The sequence below is a fragment of the Erpetoichthys calabaricus genome, chromosome 18, assembly GCF_900747795.2.
Source record: "Erpetoichthys calabaricus chromosome 18, fErpCal1.3, whole genome shotgun sequence".
NCBI classification, from domain to species: Eukaryota; Metazoa; Chordata; class Cladistia; order Polypteriformes; family Polypteridae; genus Erpetoichthys; species Erpetoichthys calabaricus.
Window position 1 is genome coordinate 11,665,102 of NC_041411.2, and position 22,760 is coordinate 11,687,861.

Below are 22,760 nucleotides of genomic sequence, written 5' to 3' on the forward strand. Positions count from 1 at the left end.
AAGAGTCCAATTTCTGTCTTTGGTTTTCATTAAATTGGCAAACTTTTCTGAAAACATATTTTTCACTTCACCATTACAGGTTATTGAATTTAGATTGAGGGGCACAAATGGCAAACATGTCTGTTCAAAACTAAATAAAAGTGTGCAGAAAGCGAAGAGGCATGAATACTTTTCTGATTCCACTGTGTCTTGAATATTTCACACCCACTAGTGTTGTAATCGTGGATGATTTCTGAGCAGTGGCGCCTACATTCTAGATCCTTTCCCTACCTGTGATATTTTTTATTTTGGCAGTAGCTACTCTTCCTTTAAACCTTCATGTTCCTAAATTGCAAGGCCTGTTACCATTAAAATGTTACTGTTGATCACTTATTATACATTTATACTCTGATATTTTATCACTTTCTTTAATGGATGCAGTAATCACCCACTTTTGAAATATCGGGTGACATGTTTTTAGTGGACACATTTAATGGCAGCCTTTTGAGTTGTACCCACAGTCCAGTTCTTAGCACCATGTACATGATTACCTGTTTTTGGGGTTTGAAGCTTCTTCTGGTGTCCTGCCTAAACCCCAGCACAGACGTCTGGGCTTAGTAAATAACTCCCCGTTAGAAGAGGCCCAGTCAGTGTGTTCTGTTTAACAAACATGGTTTCTATTCGGGGAAGGTTTAAAAAGGAATTGTTAGTTTATGATGAAACAGTATTTATTATTTAAATGAATGTAAAAGAATATAGTTTTATTTACTGAAGAACAACAAATAAAATGTAAGCCAAGGGCAAAGCACATACACTTGGCAGGTGTTTAAACATATGACCTCTGGTGGGCACAAGTTGGCGTATTGCTGACTGCTAGAGGAGGTGGTATTTGGACACATTTGGATCGGCGTGATGAGTATACCCCTGAGCTTCCTGGGAGCTTCACATGCTGCTCTTTTTGCATCTGCAGGTTCTATTTTTGGTACAGCTGGATGCTGCATGCAGGTTTAAGTCCTCGAGATTTATTAGAAGCAGTCAATGATTAATTTGCCAAGTTTACGCAGCTTTTGCAGTGCACTCGCAACATTTCAGTTTCTTGTATAGTAGGTAATATTGTTTTCCTGGTGAAAAGCTTAAAAAGCAGTAGACCAAAAAATAAATAAATAAAACAAGGAAATAATGTATTAAGTTTTGATGGAGCTCTTCATTTCTCTCCCCACCTATCATTTGATCCCTAGAATGCTTCTTAGGCATTGGTTCCTTTTGAACATTGTGCCATAATTAGAACATTGCATTGAGTTACACTGAAGCTTCTCATGCAGCAGTCGTCCCTGTTATTTCGGACACATGTGGTTGTCTGTAGGCTGTTTGGAATATTTCTTTAGAGACCTTCAAAAATAGTATTGCACTTCTCATGACCAGTATTGGCCTAAGTAGCAGCAAGTAGATCCCTTTGTCAGGAAGACACTCTGTCCTTCCATGGAGATTTGCTTAGCAGACTACCACAGTTTCTTTCACGGCCATTGTCTTGATGTATGAATTCTTTCTGTGTCTACTTCCAGCCATGTCATCTACAGCCTTCTTCCTTCTAATCTAATGCTGTGTGACTCCATTGCAGTGCATATCTTCACCTAGTCATCCTCAACTTTTTGGCTCCACCAGTCCAAATCTTCTTAGCCTTCTTGTGCTCTCCATATGATTTACTGAATGCACATTTTGTTTTGTCTTAACTGTACTCCTTTTTAATATGAATAATCAGATCACAGGTAGATATGAAATGTGATGGCAGCGTATCACCTATTTTTGCCAGCTTCAGTGACCACCTAATCTAAGCAGTGACCGTGTCCACATTTTAACTTCCCTTTGCCATTTGCTATAAAGGTGTATACGATGGTGTGACTTTTTCAAGGGCCCATCACATAAGTTTCTTTCTTGACCTCCCGAGTAGCCCATTTGTCTTAAGGGAGCCCCGGCTAACTTAATTTGTTTTCCTTAGGGATAAAAGTGGCGATACGTCAGGAGAAGAAGGAGAGGACAAAGAGCCTATGATCACTGTCAAAGGTCGCCAGACGGCTAACAGCCAAGGTCGACGCAAGGGTCGCATCACTCGCTCGATGGCCAATGAAAATGAAGAAGCTGCTACTCCGCAACTCAACAGTGAACTTGGTAAGAATTTTTTTTTTCCCCAAGTTAGTTATTTGCAGTCAGTCAGAAAATTGTGTGTGTGTGTGTCTGTTCTGGTTAGTTTTGCAGTGTTTTTGTTCTGGGTCACTTTTCAGTAAACCCGGCCAATATAAAGTATCTTTTATCAAAAAGAAAATAGCAGTTGACTAAAAATACAAAGCTGTTATTGGCCTGACTGCGTATTTCAAGCCTAACGGTTAAAGCACTTAGTTAACATGTGGTGTGTGTGTGTTTTTTTTTTTTTTATAAAATTATAAACTATGCCGTCTCATAAGAGGTCCTGTTTGCTCTTTTATGTAGGCCAAACTTTTGAACTATGTCTTGTTGTCATTTTGTTGTATTCATGGTAAATTAGTAACCCACATTCTTTTATTCTGATGTTTTGAGCCATAGTAACTACAAAAAAATAAAATAAATTAAAGCTTTAAAGCCAGGCTCTCATTTGGACATTTGCTATATTTCACCCCATTTTAAAGCCTCTAACCTACATTTCTGAACATGCTGAATTGTAAGTTGATCTTAGTGTGAGGCCTCTCCTGACAAGTGAACTTCATAGCTTTTCAGCAAGATGCCACTTTACATGCGCATCACATGATCGTGGATGGACTGTGTAAACTTAGTTAATTCTTAGGACCGCTATACTAATCCTCGGTAAGACCTCCTTTTCCTCTTAAAACAGCCTCAGTTCCTCATGTCATGGGTTCCATAAGATATTGGACACATTCCTTTGATACTCTGGTCCATGTTGACATGATTGCATCACATAACTTCTGCAGATTTGTCAGTTGCACATTCATCTCCCATTTCACCATATCTCAAAAGTGTTTTGCTAGATTCAGATCCGCTGGCTGGGAAGGCTACTGAAGAACACTGAAGTCTTTGTCATGTTCCTGAAGCCAGTGTAAGACAACTTCTGCTCTATGACATGGTGTGCCTTATCATGCTGGAAGTAGCCATTAGAAGATGGGTAACTTGAGGCCATGATGGGATACACGTGGTCAGCAACAATCCTGAAATAGCCTGTGGCATTCAGGCGATGATTGATTGACATTAATAGGCTCAGAGTGTGCCAAGAACACATTCCCCACACCATTGCATCATCACCACCACCACCACTACTAGCCTGGACTGTTGACACAAGGCAGGTGTGGTGCATGGATTCGTGCTGTTGGCACCGAATTCTGATCCTACCCGTGTGTCTCAGCCAGTTAATTAGGCCAGGCTACGTTTTTCCTGTCTTCACATGTCCAGTTTTGGTGAGTCTGGGCCCACTGCAGCCTCAGCTTTCTGTTCTTTGCTGATAGGAGTGGAATCTGATGTGCTATTCTGCTGCTGTAGCCCACTTTCCACAAGATTCGACATGTTGTGCATTCTGAGATGCTTTTCTGCTCACTATGGTTGTATAGATTGGTCACCTGAGGTTCCGTAGCCCTTCTGTCTGTTGCTTGATATGAATATTAACTGAAGCTCCTGACCCGTATCTGTAGGATTTGACACATTGTGCTGCTGTCACATGATTGGCTGAATAGATAATTGCATAAATAAGCAGGTGTACAGGTGCTCCTAATAATTTGCTCAGTGAGTGTGTACTCAGACAGCAGCTACACTTCGGTCATGAAAGGTGTGCAGTAGCAGGCTTATCATTTCACCACCGTGCTGCCCACTGTTGTTCCCATTCTTGAGCCATGAAAGTTTAACAGTATATCCAGAATTTATTTAAAATGTTTACTGAAGATGATTTTTTCAAAGATGAAGTTTCTCTCACCTGCATTTCACATCTGCTCCACACTTTCTATATGCATTGACCAAAAAATAAACGGACAGACTAGAAGCATGACAGCATTTGCTATGGATGTGGCAGCAAGCTAAGTGGCTGCATCAAAGGCCGCAGGCAGTCTGTCACCAGAAGCAGTGCACCTAGTGGATCGCCCTGGAGAATGCTTGATTTGCTCGATAGTGTCAGCATCCTTGGAAGGTCGCCAGGACAGCCTAGTATTTCGATGATGTTCCCAAATTAACTAGGCAACAGGATCAAGCCGTAAACTCTCTCTAACCTTCACAAACACAGGGGTCACGGCTGAAGAGCTGACAGCACATTCAGTCACTGTGCCTTCCCGCTCACAGAGGGCAATTGTAAGCTACAAGACAGATCCTGCAGCTCCTGCCAAGTGTGTCTGATGGGAAAGCTGCCAGAGTACGCTTTATGGTGTTTATCTACATGAAACCCTCATTTTTTATTTTTTTTTTTCATTTTAATAGTTAGAAAAGCAAACCACCATCTTTTTGTATCACCATTAGGGTATTCGGAATGTGGTCTGTGCCATCATGTTTTGTGTTTGCTTAGCTGACCTTGACAGTGATCTTAACTAAGCTCGTTTTATGTCAAAGCTAAGCTTGATTCTGGGTTGGGTTCCATTTCGGGCTGCCCCGTTTTACATCTGTGTGATCATTGTTCTGCAGTTCAGTGAAGTAAGTACAGGTTCCGTTTGTGCACACCTAAGTTGTAGAGAAATAGGCCATTGGTGACTTTGTTCAGAGCCAGCAGGTGGGTTAATGGAAATGAATGCAAGGATGGCATTGATCCAAACAAATAGACAGCATTTAACTGCTTTGTATATTGAACACAAGCCTTCTGTAAACTGAGTGATTAGTCAACTGCTGCTTTTTCCAAAATAATAACCATGACGTAATTGTGTCACCTATTTTATAGTAAACATTTGACTTTGAGAATTTGAATCGGTGCAAACCTAAACCTCGCCAAAGAAGACCATTATAGAGCTTGTGTCCAAGGAGACACAATGTCAGCACGTATTAAGACCAAAGACACTGCAGAGGTTGTGCTGTTTCTTGGTTAATGAAAGAAGGTAATTCACTTGCTGTCAGCTTTGTGCTTCTTGAAACACCTTAGTCAAGTTATGTATTTTCCAGGGTTACCTCATACATATACACTATTGTTTTCAAGCCCACCATTTCTGTTCTTTCCATCCATCCATTATCCAACCATATCCATCCATATATCCTAACACAGGGTCATGGAGGTCTGCTGGAGCCAATCCCAGCCAACACAAGTTGCAAGGCAGGAACAAACCCTGGGCAGGGCGCCAGCCCACCGCAGGGCACACACACACACACACACACACACACACTAGGGACAATTTAGGATCGCCAATACACCTAACCTGCATGTCTTTGGACTGTGGGAGGAAACCCACGCAGACACGGGGAGAACATGCAAACTCCTCCTAACTGCGAGGCAGCAGCGCTACCACTGCACCACCATGCCGCCCTCCTTTCCTTATTGACTGCAATTAAGTCTTTTTTTTTATATATAAATACAGCTTCACTTAATAATATGTTTTTTGGGGTTAATGAATGTCATGATTTTATACAGTCAAAGTAAAAAGTATGTGAACCCCTAGGAATTCTCTATATTTATGTCTAAATCCCATATAAAACACGGTTGTATCTTCATGTCAGTCACAATGATGAACAAACACAGTGTCCTATAACTAAAGATACACAGATTTTCAGAGAATTTTTTACCATATTGAGTAAATCATTCAAACTGTGAAACAGAAGGTTGGGAAAAGTAAGTGAACCCTTAGCTAATGACATTTTAAAAAGCTCATTGCAGTCCGAATTTAGCACACCTGGAGTCAATTTAATGAAACGAGTTCAGAGGCGTAACCTAGAATTACTTTTGATTGATCAAAAACACTATAAAGTTTGAGTTTGAGCTTTTGACAAGAAGCATATCCAGATGGGAATCACGCCTCACACAAAAGAGCTGTCTGAAGAGCTTCGAACAAGAATTGTTCATCTACATAAGGCTGGAAAGGGTTACAAAGTCATCTCAAAGATTTGAGATATCCATCAGTCTACTGTTAGGCAAGTTGTCTATAAATGGAGACAATTTGGTATTGTGGCTACTCTGCCTAGAAGTGGGCGCCTGCCAAGATGACCCCAAGAGCACAATGCAAAGTCACCATTGAGGTAAAGAAGAACCCTAGAGTGACAGCAAAGGACTTGAAGAAGTCATTAGAACTGGCTAACATCTCTGTTCATGAGTCAACTATACGCAAAACATGGAACAAGAAAGGAGTCCATGGCAGGACACCAAGAAGGAAGCCACTTCTATCAAAAAAGAACATTGCTGAACGCCTGAAGTTTACAAAAGAGCACTTGGACACTCCACAACGGTACTGGGAAAATGTTTTTTGGAGTGATGAAGCCAAAATTGAATTATTTGGGAGGAACAAGCAGAACTTAATTTGGAGTAAAATGGGCACTGCATATCAACATCAAAACATCATCCCTACAGTCAAGTATGGTGGAGAGAGCATCATGATTTGGGCCTGCTTTGCTGCATCAGGGCCTGGACAGCTTGCCATCTTTGAGGGGAAAATGAATTCACAAGTTTATCAACAAATTCTCCAGGATAATGTGAGGGTGCCTGTCCGTCATGTTAAGCTCAGAAGAGGCTGGGTGATGCAACAGGACAATGACCTCAAACATCTCAGCAAATCCACAGCACAATGGCTTCAGAAGAACAAACTCGGCCTTTTAGAGTGGCCCAGTCAGAGCCCAGATCTCAATCCTACTGAGATGCTGTAGAATGACTTGAAGAGAGTCATACACAGAAGACGACCAAAGGATATGGAAGAGTTAAGGCAGTTCTGCAGGGAAGAATGGGCTCAAATTCCCCCACACGATGTGCAGGTCTGATCTGCAGTTACAGGAAGATTGAGGTCATTGCTGCCGAAGGAGGGTCAGCCAGTTATTAAATCCCAAGGTTCACTTACTTTTTCCACTACCACTGTGAACATTGAATGCTTTTGTAAAATAAAGACATGAAAGAGTAGAATTTTTTTATGCCATTGGCTTAAGCTCATTGTGTATATCAGTACCTGTGACTTAGATGAAGATCAGATCACTTTTTATGCATGCAGTAGACCAGATAATTCCAAAGGGTTCACATACTTTTTACTTCTCAAATCCCTTTAACTATTTGCCTCATATAGTACATGCTGGCAGTCAGAACTAACCTTTCAGCCATTTTTTGTAGTCCTTTTGAGTAACGGTGTTGTTTTGTTTAACTTCTTCAACCCCATGGATGTCTTCCAGTGTCAAAAAATAAAAAACACAAAAAAAACATTTAAACACACAGAGGCAGCAGTCGTGCATGTAGTGAACTCTAAATATGCCTTATGTAAGTGAGAGGGTGTGCACAAAGGGCTTGTGTCAGGTGTGTTTGAGAGGCCCTGCTACCCCCCCCCCCACCCCTTGCACCCCTAAACTTGAATTATGCAGATTTAGAAAATAGAGTGGGCAATTTTTCTTTCTAGTCAGTCATGTTAAGTTTATTAAATATGAGTTTCAGTGGGAAGTCCCCACAAATACAGATATACTTGTTTATGTATATATATGCACCAAACAAAACATGGCTCTTAAACCAAATGTAGGCACCATATATAACCTTATAAGATGGCGGTAATCTTCATTTATATTGCCTAATAAAAGAAAATACAAGTTACAAATAAATCACTACAATTTTTGCTGCACTCATTATTTCCTCGTTTCCGTGCCCCTCTAAAACATACAGCATGTCTTTGCACATTAGTTTCAAGTTAAACTTGCTGTTTAATTATTGATAATCTTTTTAACAAGACAGGTGCTTGTAGCGTTTCATTCGTTAATATTGTATATTTATCAGTATGTCAATATGTGGCTTTTGCTTTGTTTTGCTTGAGAGATGCCAGCACTTGACACATAGCGCGGCATCAAATAATTCAAGTAAAGGTCCCTCAGTACTGATTCTCGCTGCGTTTCTCATGGTTGTTACACTTAGTGATTTAACATACTTTTGATTTGATAAAATTTTGAATAGAACATCCACGTTCATATTGTGCATTATTACTTACCAGTAACGGCGCACTGCACAATAACGTGCAGTGAATACACTTGACTTATAGTTTTCATCCTCTTTCTCTGTACGTTTAGCATTCGTTTGCTCAGAGGTTGATGCGCTTGCTGCTTCCTGAGCAGCTCTTCTTTTCTCCGCCCTAGCGGCCCGCTTCTTCTCTTCTTTTGTATGCATCTTTTCACATTAAAACTGATTAAGTCAGTGTTTGTGTAGCAATTACTTAGTACATTTTCCTTAATTTTTCACTTAAACTGGCACTTAAGTCTTCAATCTGCGTCAAGAATGATTTAAGATATGAAGAGTTAGAGGAAGTGATGGCAAAGGTGGTAGGGAATGAGAACGGCGCCGTACACATGTGGCGCACTGCTGGCTGCTGCCGAGAATTGATTTTACAATAAAATAAAAATTAAAAGAGGAATAACATTGGAAGTCAATCATCACCCCGAAAGCAGATAGTAGACGTCATATAGTATATGTGTACCAAATTTCAGGTGAATAGTTCAAACGGTTTGCGAGCTACAGGTGATTTAAAATCCTGGACAGACAGACAGCCAGCCACGGTAGCGTATTATATATAAAGATTATTAGCACTTAGATGATTTCAGTTAAACGTAAATATTTCTAACAGTGTTTTGTTTGCTTGGCCCCCCATAAACCACTTAAAAACTGGTCTGGGATCTTACCCTTGACTATTGAGCCCTCTCCATTCTGGTTATAGTGTCACATTGAGATCCTTGTACCACATGGCATCAGTTAATTTAAATTCCACCAAGTGTTTCGACAATCTCTGGCTGCACATCATGACAGAAAAAAGAAAAGCACCAAATAGGCTGCGCCCTTTCTAAATCTCTCTCCTCTCATCAACTTTCCAGACCTCTTCCCCAGCGTTTTTTTAGTGTAACTTCACCAGTTTTCTCGGTTTTCTAAAAGCAGTCATACTCAGTTGGCCCTTACGTTTCATATTCCAAAATGCAATGTTAGTTTACGTGTTTCCTGTACCCTTGCATGAGGTCTGTATTTCAGTGTGCTCTTTCGTTACTCTGGGCATGTAAATCAAGAAAGTCACCAAAATTCCTTTTGCTCCCCATCTTTCAAAGGTGTTTAGTTGTGGTAGGATTCTTTGATGACCCAACTCATTCTGGATTATTGGAGCAAATGTCTGAGTGCTCCTCATGGCCAATTCAAGTCTGTGGTTTCAATAATGAAACAGACGTTCATGCTCCCCACATTCACATATCAAAAGTGCACCTGTCATGATCAGGTTTCACATGAATTCATTTGGAATTTTCTATGTCTTGAGTCCTTCTATCACCATAATTTTGAGAGCTGCTGTTGGCGCCACGTTCTGCGTAACTAGAGGTGTGGCTTCCTGGGTTGTGACCCTCGGGTAACTGGTGTGATGGGATAAAAGATCAGCTGGGGGATCCTTAATCCAATCTACTGATAAAAACCTTGTAAATAAATTATATATTAAAAAGAAACCTTTGTTATTGTGTTTCTCGTGAGTTTTGTTAGGTCTGACCTCTTTATCTGTATTTTTTGATTTTGATACTTGTCTCTCGTTTTTATTTGATAGGTAGGATTATTTTTATTTGTTCTGTTTTCTTTTTTACATAGTTCCCCCAGTTTAGCTCAGTAAATAAATCACCTTTCTGTTTCTTGGCAGGACAGTGCCTATATCTCAAGTTGTACCCGTGTGATCACAATTTTGTGCTTTTGACTTGTTCCAAGATTTCTCACAGTCTTTTCTTGAAGTCTCACAGCCAAATTTTTCTCTGCATTTTCTCTCCCCTCTTTTAAAACAACAGTCACGATGCATTGTTTGTTCATCTGTGTCATACCTAATCCAGCCGTCCCTTGGAGCTGTATGTTTTAAACTTGGCAGTTGACCATGATGGTGTACCTTAACCCTTGACCTGTAATTTGTTCTTTGCGTCATTTGTTATTTTTGACCTGATTCTTAGATCAACACTCTAAAATAAGTTGATAAAGTTTTGAAAAAACTTGTGATATGTTGCCATTACAGCAAACGAGTATGTGCACTTGAACCCAAAGCTGCTTCTTTTATCACAGATGGAACAGTAAAGTCCTGTCAAAATGATGTGGCGTAGGTTTCCTGGAGGTACATTTTAGGTGTAACTTCCACTGGTGACTGAAGATAAAGAAACATCTCACCAGTTTTTGGCAGAGGGTATCACAGGAGGAACTGCCCCAGTCACATTCTGGATCTCCATAGTAAAGTAGACACTAGACAGTCTTTAAAATATGTTTCTAGTGAATTATGAAAATATAGATATTGGCTAATTTATCTGACCACTTGTTGATTTAAGACCGCTAATTTTTGTGATTCCTTTCTGCTGCCACACTCTGTGGAATCCTTGCCTTTCAAGTGTTATGTGTCAACAGAAGTGTACCTACACTGCTGAATCACAAACACTACACTCATGTACCCAGTAGAATGCCTTTGTAAGTTTTTACTTAGAGCCTTCACTACGGAATCATCTGCTTTTATATTTATATATACTGTAATTTAACTTTTTCACCAGGCCGAGTAGAAAATCACTGATTACAGCTGCTCAGAGTCAGCTGCTACACAGCCTTAGTTTGCCTTGATTTTCTCTTTTTATGTTTTTTGATGATTTATTTGTCTTGTTTTCAGCAAACCTGGAGATGAATGAAAGCTCTCGATGGACAGAAGATGAAATGGAAACTGCCAAGAAAGGTAAACAAAACTTTAATGAAATTTTATCCGTGAGGTCATTGCACTTTCTCTTGCCTCACTGGCGGCACTTTGTTTATTTTCATCAGGGGTCTTAACTGAAGCTGAGGGTGAAGTTGTAGAGGTTGTGTTCCTATTTGCTTATTAGACAAGGAAGACATCTGGGTGTTTCAAGATGTCTGAGGAAGTAAAGGTGTTGATGAGTTTGCTTGATGGTAGCCAGAAGGGTTCTGCCCATTTCAGGTGTTCAGTGACTCAGAATGTTATATTCCAGCCAGCGTTCTATGTCTTTTTTTTTTTTGAGCCATTTTTTATTTTAATGTTACTTTTGTTATTTTTCTGCTATATTTCCTTTGCCTGTGTTATGTTCCATGTATATTTTGGGTGGTTCCTCCAAGAGGCAGGGCCACCATCCAGTCACCACCAGGAACTGCCCTCCAGCCTATAAAACTGGAGGGTCTTCTACAGTTCCTGGTGGTACAGCTTGAAATCGCTAGGCATTGACGTTTTAGTTATTTAACATTTTCACTGTGATTTTTGGACATTTTATTTTGCTTTCTGTATTGGGACTTTGGTTGTATTGGATTGCCTTATTTTTTTTTTTAACTTCTTTTTAATTGCCTTTGTGCTGCCTGGGTCTTCATTGTTAGTAAGAAACATTTTTGTGAAATATTAGTCTTTATTTTATAAAGATTGTACATGGTCCTTTTTTGTATCTAGCCAGGGTTTTTTACAGGATTCCTCCTCTATTGGGCATATTTGGAAGTGCTTTGGGGCTCTCAGTCATAACACCAAGAAATTTAAAGCTGCTGACCTTTTTCACAGTTTCTGCACCAATGTAGATGATAGTGTTGCTTGCTCCTGATGTGACCAGTTCTTTGGTATTTGTGGATCTTAATAAAGAGACAAATTGAATGATGTAGCAGGAGCTGAGCCTGGCCACACAGTGAAAAGTTGAATAAGGAGTACAAGTGGGATTTGAGGAAGTGATGCTGCCAATCCGCACATGCAGGGCCTTCTAGTTAGGATGTACAAAATCCAGTTGCAAAGGATGTCACAAAGTCCTAAATTGAAGATGGTCAGACATAATGTTACAACAGTATCAAATGATGAGCTGTAGTCTATAAGCAGGGCGTTGGGGTGTCCATTTTTGTTATCCAGGTGTGTCAAGATGATATGAAGACCAAGTGACATGGCTTCCTCTGTGAACTGATTTGTAGCAGTATGCAAACTGGAGGTGGTCCACACCATCCGGAGTGTTTTGATCAGTGTGTCAATCCGCTCGTCTGTCAAAGCATTTCAATACAACCAGAGTGAGTTTTGAATGTCTGTATTCTTTGAGACAATCCTGTGTTTTTTGTGTTTTTTTTATGGCACAGAGACAGTTTTGTTGTTCTGGCAAATGATGGAAACTTTAGATTCTTTCATTGAGGCATTGAAGATGTCCCTGAAAACACCAGCTAACTTGTCACTGCGGGTTTTTTAAAGTGTATCCTGAGGTTCCTTTTATACCAGACGCTTTATGAATGTTTAAAAATCCTACTTGTATTATGCACAGGAAAAGAGAAGAATGTTATGCACATCTTCAGTTGAATGGCTCTGAAATCTGTGGACTTGTTTAAAAATCGGTAGCACGTAGGAGAGCCCATCACACTTCAAATGAGCTTTGTGCTCTGCCCCAAGGGGGTGAGTGTGATAAAATTGTAAAATGTAGGTGTGCTAAGCTGACAGAGGCCTACGCAAAAAAACACACTTCTGATGGTTTGTCCACAAATGATTTATTTTAATGGCTGTGCACTTTTGTTTTGATGATTTATTTATTTTTTGCATCAAAACCTTTTTATATCCATACACTTCGGCTGTGTCCACACTACTTTGCTTTTGTGTACAAACTCAGACATTAGTCTCTGTTTTCGCCTATTGTTCCCACTACCCGGTGTATTTTAAACCCGCATAAAATGGAGACTTTTAAAAATGCTCTCCAGAGGTGTTATTTTCTGAAAACGCTGGTTGAGCATTGTGATGTGGATGGGTGAAAACAGAAAGTTTAGGAAATGCAGATTCTAGTCACGCTCTGATTGGTTTGTGCTTATTATGTAGCCCTCTGATTGGCTGACACTCGTTACATTTACTCAGCTGCTTTGTTCACATTATTCTCATGCGTTACTCTCCATAACAGTTGCACATCATTGTCAGTCCAAACAAAACAATCTGTTTTAACTCTTGTTCTTGTTTGCCATTGCTGTACCCCACGTGTAAACACAAGCTGCACTTTAATGTCCAGTGTGGATGACACGTCCTCTTCTTGTTTTCTGTGACGTACAGATACCCAGTGTAGCTGAACGACTGCGTCTTCTTTGCATTTTTGATCGTTTTAGTTTGGGGAGAAATAGGTTCATAAATGAGGTGAAAACACTACTGTGGGCTGAGATTGTTTTCTTTTAAAAATGCAGTAGTGTAGACTTGGGGGGCTGGCTGTGAACCCAGGGCGTTGGGGTCAGAAGCCAGTGCTTATTCAGCTTTTCAGGCCTTTGGACTCTTACTGCAACAAGGGCAGCATCGATTTATACAGTGCGGTCTGTCCCTCTGTCTTGGGTACAAATTTCCTGGGGCGTCCTGTATGTTCTTGTGTGAGGTACATGTATTGAGCTAAGGAGATTATTAATTGTATGTTTATACTATTCATCACACATTTTGTTTTTTGTCATAGCATTAATGTTAAAAAAGCAAAAGACAAAAAATACTGAGTTGGGATTAAATACAAAAACAAAATGGATGGTTGATGTTCCACAAGCAAAACGTATGCATTTTGGATCTAAATGCTAATAAAAAAATGTCATGTCAATTAACTATCAGGGAAAATGTTGTGATGCCTCTTTAACAACTTTTAAAAATGATTAATTTTTTTATTTATTAATTTGTACTTTTTTCTGGGAAGGTTGTGCAAGCACTGAACGCACAAAGCAGGAAGTGCATGTGGTTGTTGCGCTCTGACATGTGGGCTTGTGACAATTAAGCCACAAGTGAGGTCATTAATCTACTGACAGCTTCTCCTTCATTCATCTAGGATATGGCAGCCATGTCAGTGACTGTACCTCACCCAGTATCTGATACCTTGCATGAAGATATGTGTCTGACAGGTGTTGTAGACTTAATAGTGCAGTTTCTTTGTGTTTGCCCGGAAGGTATTGACATTTAACGTTTCCAGACTGAAGTCTCATTTCCAGTTTTAGTGTAGCTGATCAGGTTTGATTTCCCTTTATGAATACTCCCTATGTCAAAATGTTTGTTTACTTTGATTATTGTACACATGTAAATACCGTCATCTCTCTTCCAATCTTTAGTTCCTATGAATGTCTTCTGATAAAATAAAAATAAGTTTATATTATAAACAGTGTAGTTTTCTGGCAAAGATTCAGCTATGCTTTGCCATTCAGCAGTTGAAAAGCAATTACCAGCTGACAAGTTCAAGTAGAAATGACCTCGATTTGAGAGGATTATGTCTCCAAAGTTAATGAAATGTTAGCATTTGACTTGCATCCTCCAGCTGCAGACCTCAGACGGAGAGGCCTGTATGGATTTCTCAGGGTGTCGTCTTGAAAGCTAGCAAGCCGGACTTACAGGCCAGCATAATATGAAAAGGTGCTGCTCTCACGTTCTGCTGCTTTTGCTTGGTGGTAAAATGAATTCTGTAAGTCGGGACCCTGATGTTACTTGAGGATTGGCAATACCGAGTGGCACAGTTCCTGCATTTATGAAAATGTTCACTTGTATGGATAACTTTTTTAGATGCCATCGCAAGACACTGTCCTGCTCGGTAAAAACAAAATGAAATCTGAAGAGTCGTGTATCAACATATCCTCAGACCTGGGTTCATTACTTGAAAGAGACTAAAAGCTCATCACCAGCAGCCATTAAAACATTACCTGTGAATGCTGACTGATGTCTGAGCCGCCTTGTTTCAGTAGACATTTTTTGGATGCATTTCAGGTCATGGCTGTCTGGGTCTGAAATGCATGCAAATGTTCCAGGTTTCAAAAGCAGACCAAAGTTGAACTGTCTGCAGCTTTATTTATTGTGACACTTGTACACTCTGCTGGATGCCTTTATCTTTCAGGAATGGCTGAACTGCACTGATCTGCCCCCGCATTACTTAAACGATTCAACACAGCTTTAAAGTTTGTGATGTGTTTAGTACCAGTTGTTTTGACTTTGGGCCCAACTAGTGTGGATTTCTGAGTTCTTTCTGAAGATAAGGTACAAATACTATTTGGGGCCGGCAGGTCACCGTCTTTGTGGGAGTATATGTGTTCTACCATTGTCCATTTGAGTTTTCTTGAAGTGCTTTCACCTACATTACAAAGTCTTGTTAGGGGACTCGGTCGTTGTTAGTTGTATCTCTGTGCATAAGTGTTGTGTAAGGACACGAGGATGTTGTCTTGTTTATGATTGATTCCTCATTTGTGTCTGGTAAGGCAGTCTGTGATCTTTACAGGAATAAAAAAAATTCAAAAGTGTACGGACAAGAGGGTTCACACATCAAATTAAAATGTCTGACAGAATGGTAATGTTTGACCAAATTAGGACAGGTACATGCATGGTCTTCCAGGTACTGGAGAAAATAGGAATTACAGAGAAACATGGAAAGTTTTAGGAAATGTGTTGTTTGTATACAAGTTTAGGGCAGCGGGCCAATATGATATCAAGTGAAGTGTGGGTGGGCAGGTTCATGTTAGATGAGTATTTATTGCTAGAGTTCAAAGGAAAGGAACAAGGTCAGAGGGGAGCATGGTTGTGCTTTAATGCCAAACTTCCATGCCAAGCTTGGGTATTTGCCAGAATGGAGTTTCCTCTTCCTTTTATGATCTGTGTGGGGGTTTTTTTTCAGGTGCTTGGGTTTCTGCTCATATTTCAGAGACATGCAGCTTAATTTAATTGACAATTCTAAATTAGCAAAGTATGAGTGTGTGGAGGTGTGCCCAGCAGCGGGCTGGCGTTCATCTTGCAGTCAGCATAGACTCTGGCATCCTATGACCCTGTAATGTTAAAGGTTGTCTTCATAAAAGGAAGGCTTTTTGGAAGGAACTCAGCCCTGAACTGTGTCTCTAAGTACTGAAGCTGCTTTTCCTATGGAGGGTCATGGTGGCAACAATCCAAGCTGGTCAGCGCTGACTTCCATGTTTCCAGCTATAAACTCGATCTCTTCCTGGAAAAGTCTCAGGTATTCCCAATGAAGGCCAAGATCCCCCAAGCGTGTCCAGGGTCTGCCGCAGAGTTTAATTTAAACCCCAGTGGGTTGGGCGTGGAGCAGCTCTAGGGGTAGTCATCCAGGTGGTATCATTGCAACATGCCCAAACCACCTTAACTGACTCCTGTCAATCCGGAGAAGCAGTGACTATACTCTGAGGCTTTCCTGAATCGCTGAGCTTCTCACCCTACCATGGAATGTGAGCCTAGCCACCCTGCAAAGAAACCTCATTCCTGCCCCTTATACTCGTGAACTCATTCTTTTGCACGTTACCCACAGCTCATGACCAGAGGTGAGTACAGGTATGTAGATCAACTAGTAAACCAAGAATTTTGTCTTTAGACTCTGCACCCACTTCACCATGACGGACCAGTACAGCACCCGCAGCACAGCTGTTGCCTCTCCAATCCTCTTTGTAAAAAAGGAGACACAACAAAGTGAAAGAATTCCGACACCATCCTGGTGCCCCCGCATAATTCGAAAGAATGCACAAAAATGAAGCATGCAATGATTTACAGTGAAGTTCGGAACAGAACTGAGAACAAGATGGTTGTTTCCCGGGTTATTTAATCACTCGGGGGAAGGAGATTGGACAACGGACGTGACATCAGCAGTGTAGTGCATGTCAGTCGTCTGTTCTGCAGAGGAAGGAAGAGATCAGGCATTAGACCACAGTGCCAACACCTGGTTCAGCAGGTAATTACCTTCACCAGAGTCCTTAAGCTGACTCCCATGGGCACGTGTGTAATAACTTGATCTCAAATTCCCTTTTTCGATCCCGAGATACTTGATCTCTTCCACTAAGGGCAGTTCTTCCCCCTCGCCTGGAGTGACTGACTGTTTTCTGAAAGAGAACTGTGACCTCAGACTTGGAGATGGTGCTGATCCTTATCCCAGCTGCTTTACGCTCAGTAGTGAATCGATCAAATATATGTCAGAGGTCACAGTCAGCTGAGGCAAGCAGGACAACATCATCTGCATACAGCAGCAATGCTTACCGTTAGCCTCCCCAGCTGGACACCCTCATGTCCTTGGCTGCACCTTGATATCCTGTCCATGAAGACCACAAACAGGAGTGGAGCGATGGAGTCCGACACCCACAATGAACAAATTCAACTTAACACCAGATATTTGGACATAACTCCAGCTGTCACTGCATTCGTGTAGGGAATCATTTGCACACAAGAGCAGGCCTGTTCCCCCATATCGCTACAGCACTTCTCACCCCACAGGCCGAGGGGCACGGTCATTTGCTTTTCTCCAAACCTACAAATCACGTTATACTCCTCTGTCTACTCTTCTACAGCCAGGATGGAATCCACTTTGTTCTTCCTGTATCTTTGGCTCAGCCATCACAGAGATTCTTCCCCACAGCGACCCTGCATATGCCTTACCTGGGCTCTTAGTCCGAAATTAAACTGAAGTGGTTGCTTAATCCCCCCACTTAACATGAGCATCTTCAGAGTAACTACAAATATGGGACTGGCAGTCTTAAATTAAAAAGTAATTTGTCTGTGTTTAACACATAAAAATGAAGACCGAGAGAGCGGAGCTTGGTCAGGTAGGGTCTGAGGAATCAGCTGGAAAATAACACAAACTGCACCTGAAGTCGTTTAAAAAGAAAAGAAAAAAAATCCAGTGTGAACTGAGTTCATAAGCGCTCATTTTTATGTAAGTCTTTTAATCTCTAAAGCTGTTCTTTAGCAAATATAGTTAGATAATCCCTGCCAGTCTTACGCAAAGAGAAGGGAGGGGGAAAAAAAGCCAGTGGAGCTTCAGTTTGCTTCACTGGCTGCTAAGCAGCTGAAATGTTTCCGTTGCTGGGGGTTATTCTGCACTGCGAATGTCCAAAATGTACTGAGTCGGAGACGTCTGCAGCTGTGCCAGCTCGCATCTGTGGTGCTCGGCTCAGCTTCCTAATAATACAAAAGCTGGCGGTCGCATTCAGCTGTGATGAGATGCAGGGCAGATACCAGGAGAAAGATTAGAACCCGCGGTTCCCTCTCTTAGCAACAGCATCAATCCATCTTCAGCTGGCAGACTGCTCACATCCCTGCCAGGGAGCTGTTCACACACACACACACACACAACCCCCCAGTCTCTTTTTATTTATTTGGCAGCAGAGCGGCTTTTACACTGGTGTTCTGGTATTTGCTCATGTCATCAGCTTCGTGGCAGACAGAGTGGATGGATAAAGCAAAACAGACCATTCGCACAAGAAAACAGCTACAATTTAGGGCACAGGAGTTTGCTGCGCAGCTTTGATTTGTCGAGAGCGCTCTGTCGGCAAGAGCGACCAGGAGGAGGCGGAGACAGTTGTACGAGCGTTCTGATCATGCGCCTCTGCCAACTTCTCAAGTGTTTTGTACAGAGGGTGTGCTGGGGCTTTGGCCCTGTGCACTTTCTCTCGCTGCGTCCTGTGCTTGGGTCTGCAGTAGAAGCGTCTGACTCATAATAAAACACTAAGCCTGTAAACATGGCTGAAAGGAAATCAAAGCAGCTGCTTTGAAAGGGATCCTGGCAGAAAGAATGGAAGGTATTCAAGTTGAAGACAAGTTCATCGTGATAAAGGTGATTTCAAGCCTTATTTATTTTCGAACCGCATGCATGCTTTCTGTCTTGTCACCTGGAATGTGCTCAGGTTCTGGTGTAGCATAACCTTTAGAACGTTCTGTGTGCTCAGTGCTTATTGACTGCCGTCAGGCAGGAATTAAAGATTCTCGAATATGTTATTTCGGTTTGAGAAGCTGCATTTCCAAAAAAATTTTATTGTCCAGTGCTTTCAGTCAGGCAGAACTCTTAATGACATGAAATTTCATTTAGAGTAGAATTTTCTTGAGAAGTTAAAATTTGGGGTTTTATAGATACTTCCTCTTCTCAAAAAGAAAGAAGCTGACTGCTTTACTGTGACAGCCAGCAGGCAAGTTTGTAGGCTGTCACCTAATGCTCATCCTGGGATTACTGACTGGTTTTATTCTGATGCTTTCTCGTGTTGCGGGCACAGAATTACAGCGGTTTGCACCCTGGCCTCGCTTCCTTTGTCATTGAGACATTGACTGGCTCGTAGAACCACTGTAGCTTTCCTCATTCTGTCCTGAGGCGCGCTGTCGGTTTAGCTTTCATAAGGGCCCTGAGTCGCTTCTCGTGTGTCGTTTGAAAACCACAAAGTGTGATTGTTTCCTGAAGCATCAGTGCTTTGGTAGCATCCTTTATACTGGCTCGTGTTCCCCTTTTAGGATGAAGGTAGACAGATGCAAAACATTCCTGCAGTGGCATTTACCTTCCTGGCAGGACCCTGGCTCTAATGATATTGGTGGCCCCCAATAGCCACCGTTTGCCAACTAAATGCCATATACCTGTCCTACAGTAAGAAAGTTATTCATTGGACAACTATGCATTATAAACTGTATATACAGTCGATGCTTTTGAAATCATAATGACAAGCCTCCATACTGACAATTAACCCAAACAAAAGCAGTTTGTATGGAGGAGTCAGCTAGTGGGGAACCTTGCGTCCTGAAAAGTCCAAGCCAGCGGTTACCCACCGCATGCTGAAGATGTACAGGTTAGACTGAGGAGTCACGGAGTATGTGCAGTATTAGCACTTCTGCCTCGCAGATAGGAGATCATTGGTTCACGTCCTGGGCCATCCTTGCATGGAGCACTTTGAGTAGTGAGAAAAAGAGCTATATAAATGTAAAGAATTATTATTATTATTATTATTATGAGGAAATGAGCTCTCCAGTAGACTTTGTCATGCCTTCTGCCCAGTACCGCTAGGATATGCTTCAGCCCTCCATGACCTATAACTTGATAAAATAGTCTTGAGAATGAATAAATGGATCCTTCAGTCAAGCGGTGAAATGAAGTACTTGTGATAATAATATTCATCTGGGGCCATTGTCCAGGGGGTTGAGACAGGCTTGAAGTCAGGTGGAGAACTTTGAGAAGTGTCTGAGGCTGAACATCAGCTAAACCAAAGAACCGTTTACTGACTTTCACCCCATCAAAGAGCCACTGTGTTGGGTCACCTTTCAGGGAGTGGATGTAGAGGTGGTGCATAGCTACAAATACTTGAAGGTCAACATCAATGACTGGTCTCATTATACAGAGGAACTACTGTACATAAGAAAGGGCCAACCTGGCTCTTTCTCTTTAGTAGACTGTGTTCCTTTAATTAAGGTAGTGACATCCTTCACATCTTCTAGGGATGGCCAGAGTGGTGTGCTGAGCCAATAATATTACTTCAAGACAGGACCACCGAATCGAAAGGCTAATTAAAAGGGCAGGCACAGTTAGGAAACACACTCTGGACATCCTGGAGGTCGGAGCAAAGGAGAGAATGAAAACAAAACCGAGTGCCATTATGAAAAATGCTCCACATCCTCTCTCTGATGCACCAACACTGAGGACTTTCAGCCAACAAATTATCAGCAGATGTGGGTCAAGAAACACTATGGGGGCTCCTTAACACCAATGGTGAAAAAGCACCCAGAAGTAGAAACGCCTGTATAGCACCTCACTGGGACTGCCAAATCAGAAGGTTTTTCTTGTTTTATAGTCATTCTGGTGTGTGTTCAGACCATAGTGTGTGTGTGTGTATATCGATCTGTCTGTCTGTCTGTGTTCAGAAATTAGTACAGCTACAAGATTCATATTTTGTCTACATCCTTAGACTTAAAACATTTTAGGTTTATCAAAAAGTACTCATCTAAGCCTTTATTGAACTTTCCTGTGCCAGCTTTGCCCTACCGGATATTAAACCTTTGCCCGTCATACCAGTGGCAATACACCTTTATAATGCCTTACTGGGACAACTCTTTTTATAATTAGCCAAGTCAGAAGTTTTCGGTTTTTTTAGTCTCTGTTGTGTACTTGAGAGATTGTGTGTTACTTGTCAGAATAATATTTATTTTTAATTTTTTAATTGAGCTTCTGTAAAAAGCCATGTTTGCCCAAACCCCCCACCCCCCCCCCCCCCCCCCCCCAGTGACATATACAGTTGTATCAACCCAGCTGCTGATCTATTGATTGTCTGTCTGTCAAGGTATTGATGAACCTGGTTTGTTTTATTATCCCTAGTGGGAAATTTAAGTACATCTGAAAATCCCCAGAAGCAACCCACCATGTCATCCTTTGGGACGGTTTTGTACCTTTGACAAGATGCTGTGAGTAGGCGATCAGTGTCCTCCATGTAGCTCTGATGGTTTGTTCTCCCCAACCCTATTCAGGTCCCTGCTGCTACATGTATGCTCAATCAGCCTTTCTCTCCAATTATTTTAAGAGCTGATTGGCACATATTCATCTTTTAATTAAAATCAGGCTTATCACTTTTTAATCTATCTTCTCATAAAGCAGAATGAGTTGTATGCACCACCCCAGAGGTCTGAAGTCATCAGCAGTTTGTTCCTTCATTTCTTTTGAATAATTTTTTTTTTTTTGGCTCATGATGCTTGATCCACTGCTTATCTCCGTCTTATCAGATGCTTTTGCTTTTGAAACACGGCTATTGATTTTAGCTTGGTGACTTATTTGCAGAGGCCTCTTGAAAAGGACACTTTGAACTTTAATGTACTCTGATAATAAAACAATATGTCTGTGTGTAGAAGTAACATAACACTAGACCCTGGAACCAAAGGAGACTGTGTAGTTTATAGGGAGAGAAAAAAATGTACTCAGTCTGCATGTGCTGTTTATTTAGGAGGTCTAATAGACACTTTTCTCTTTGGTGTTGGCATACAGCTAGAAAACCTGCTTTTAAAAAAGGTATTCTTAGTGGGTTTTCTTTGTCTTATTGAGCTAGGTGAGTGTGTTGTCTATTCATTATACTTTTATAGTCCCTTTCAGCTTCCTTACTGCATACAACATCCAGTTATTAAGATGAAGTAACTTAAAATGTGGCTAGGTGAAAGAGAAGCAGTGAGGCCTTCTTGAGCTTGATATGGCTGCTTAACAATTGGACTGGGGTTTGGACCGACGTCACTCCAGGACTTGTATGTCTGGTGCTAATGCTGGGGATATTCAGTATTAAGAAGTGAAGTAGCGAATCCTGACAGAGGTAGGAAGGCTTTTCTACCACCCAGAAAGACAGCTGCTGGCTTAGTGCATATGCTTTGATATTATAAATTAAGAGAGAGGGTTATATCACTCAGATGGAAGGCTTAGCACTTGAATCTCCAGACTCTGACATGACAGATGAACCCATTTCTTATGCCCTGAGATTCTCATTAGTCAGTTTAGCTTGGAGTTTGTAGTACAGTGGAACCTTGGTTTGTGAGCATAATTCGTTCCGGAAGCGTGCTTGTAATCCGAAGCACTCGTATATCAAAGCAAATTTCCCCATAAGAACTAATGGAAACTCAGATGGTCCACAACCCATAACTATTCATATAAAAATGATTAATACAAAATATAAAGTAAAAATACATAAAACAAATTAACCTGCACTTTACCTTTGAAAAGAATCGTGGCTGGTGTGAGGGAGACGAGAGAGGAGGAGGAGGAGGGGGGTTATTGTGTACAACAACTTTCACTCTAACTAACGGAATCCCTGCTATCTGTCAGCTCACTGGAATCTTCTTTGTTTTTTGCGACTTTAACAAGGAGCCTCTCCAATGACAGTTGCTTTTGCCTGAAGAATCACTACACTTGGACGCAAAATTAAAAAAAATGCTTTACGCACTGTAAGGTTTCTAAACTCTTTTGGG

General features: G+C 41.2%; 1 protein-coding gene across 1 annotated transcript in view; it reads left to right on the plus strand.

The window, feature by feature from the left end:
- Positions 1-22,760, plus strand: part of ncor2 (nuclear receptor corepressor 2) — a 299,537-nt gene that overhangs the window by 200,818 nt on the left and 75,959 nt on the right. The window contains 2 exon segments of the mRNA XM_051921547.1: positions 1,976-2,145; positions 10,746-10,808. Coding sequence (XP_051777507.1) covers positions 1,976-2,145; positions 10,746-10,808 — 233 coding nt within the window.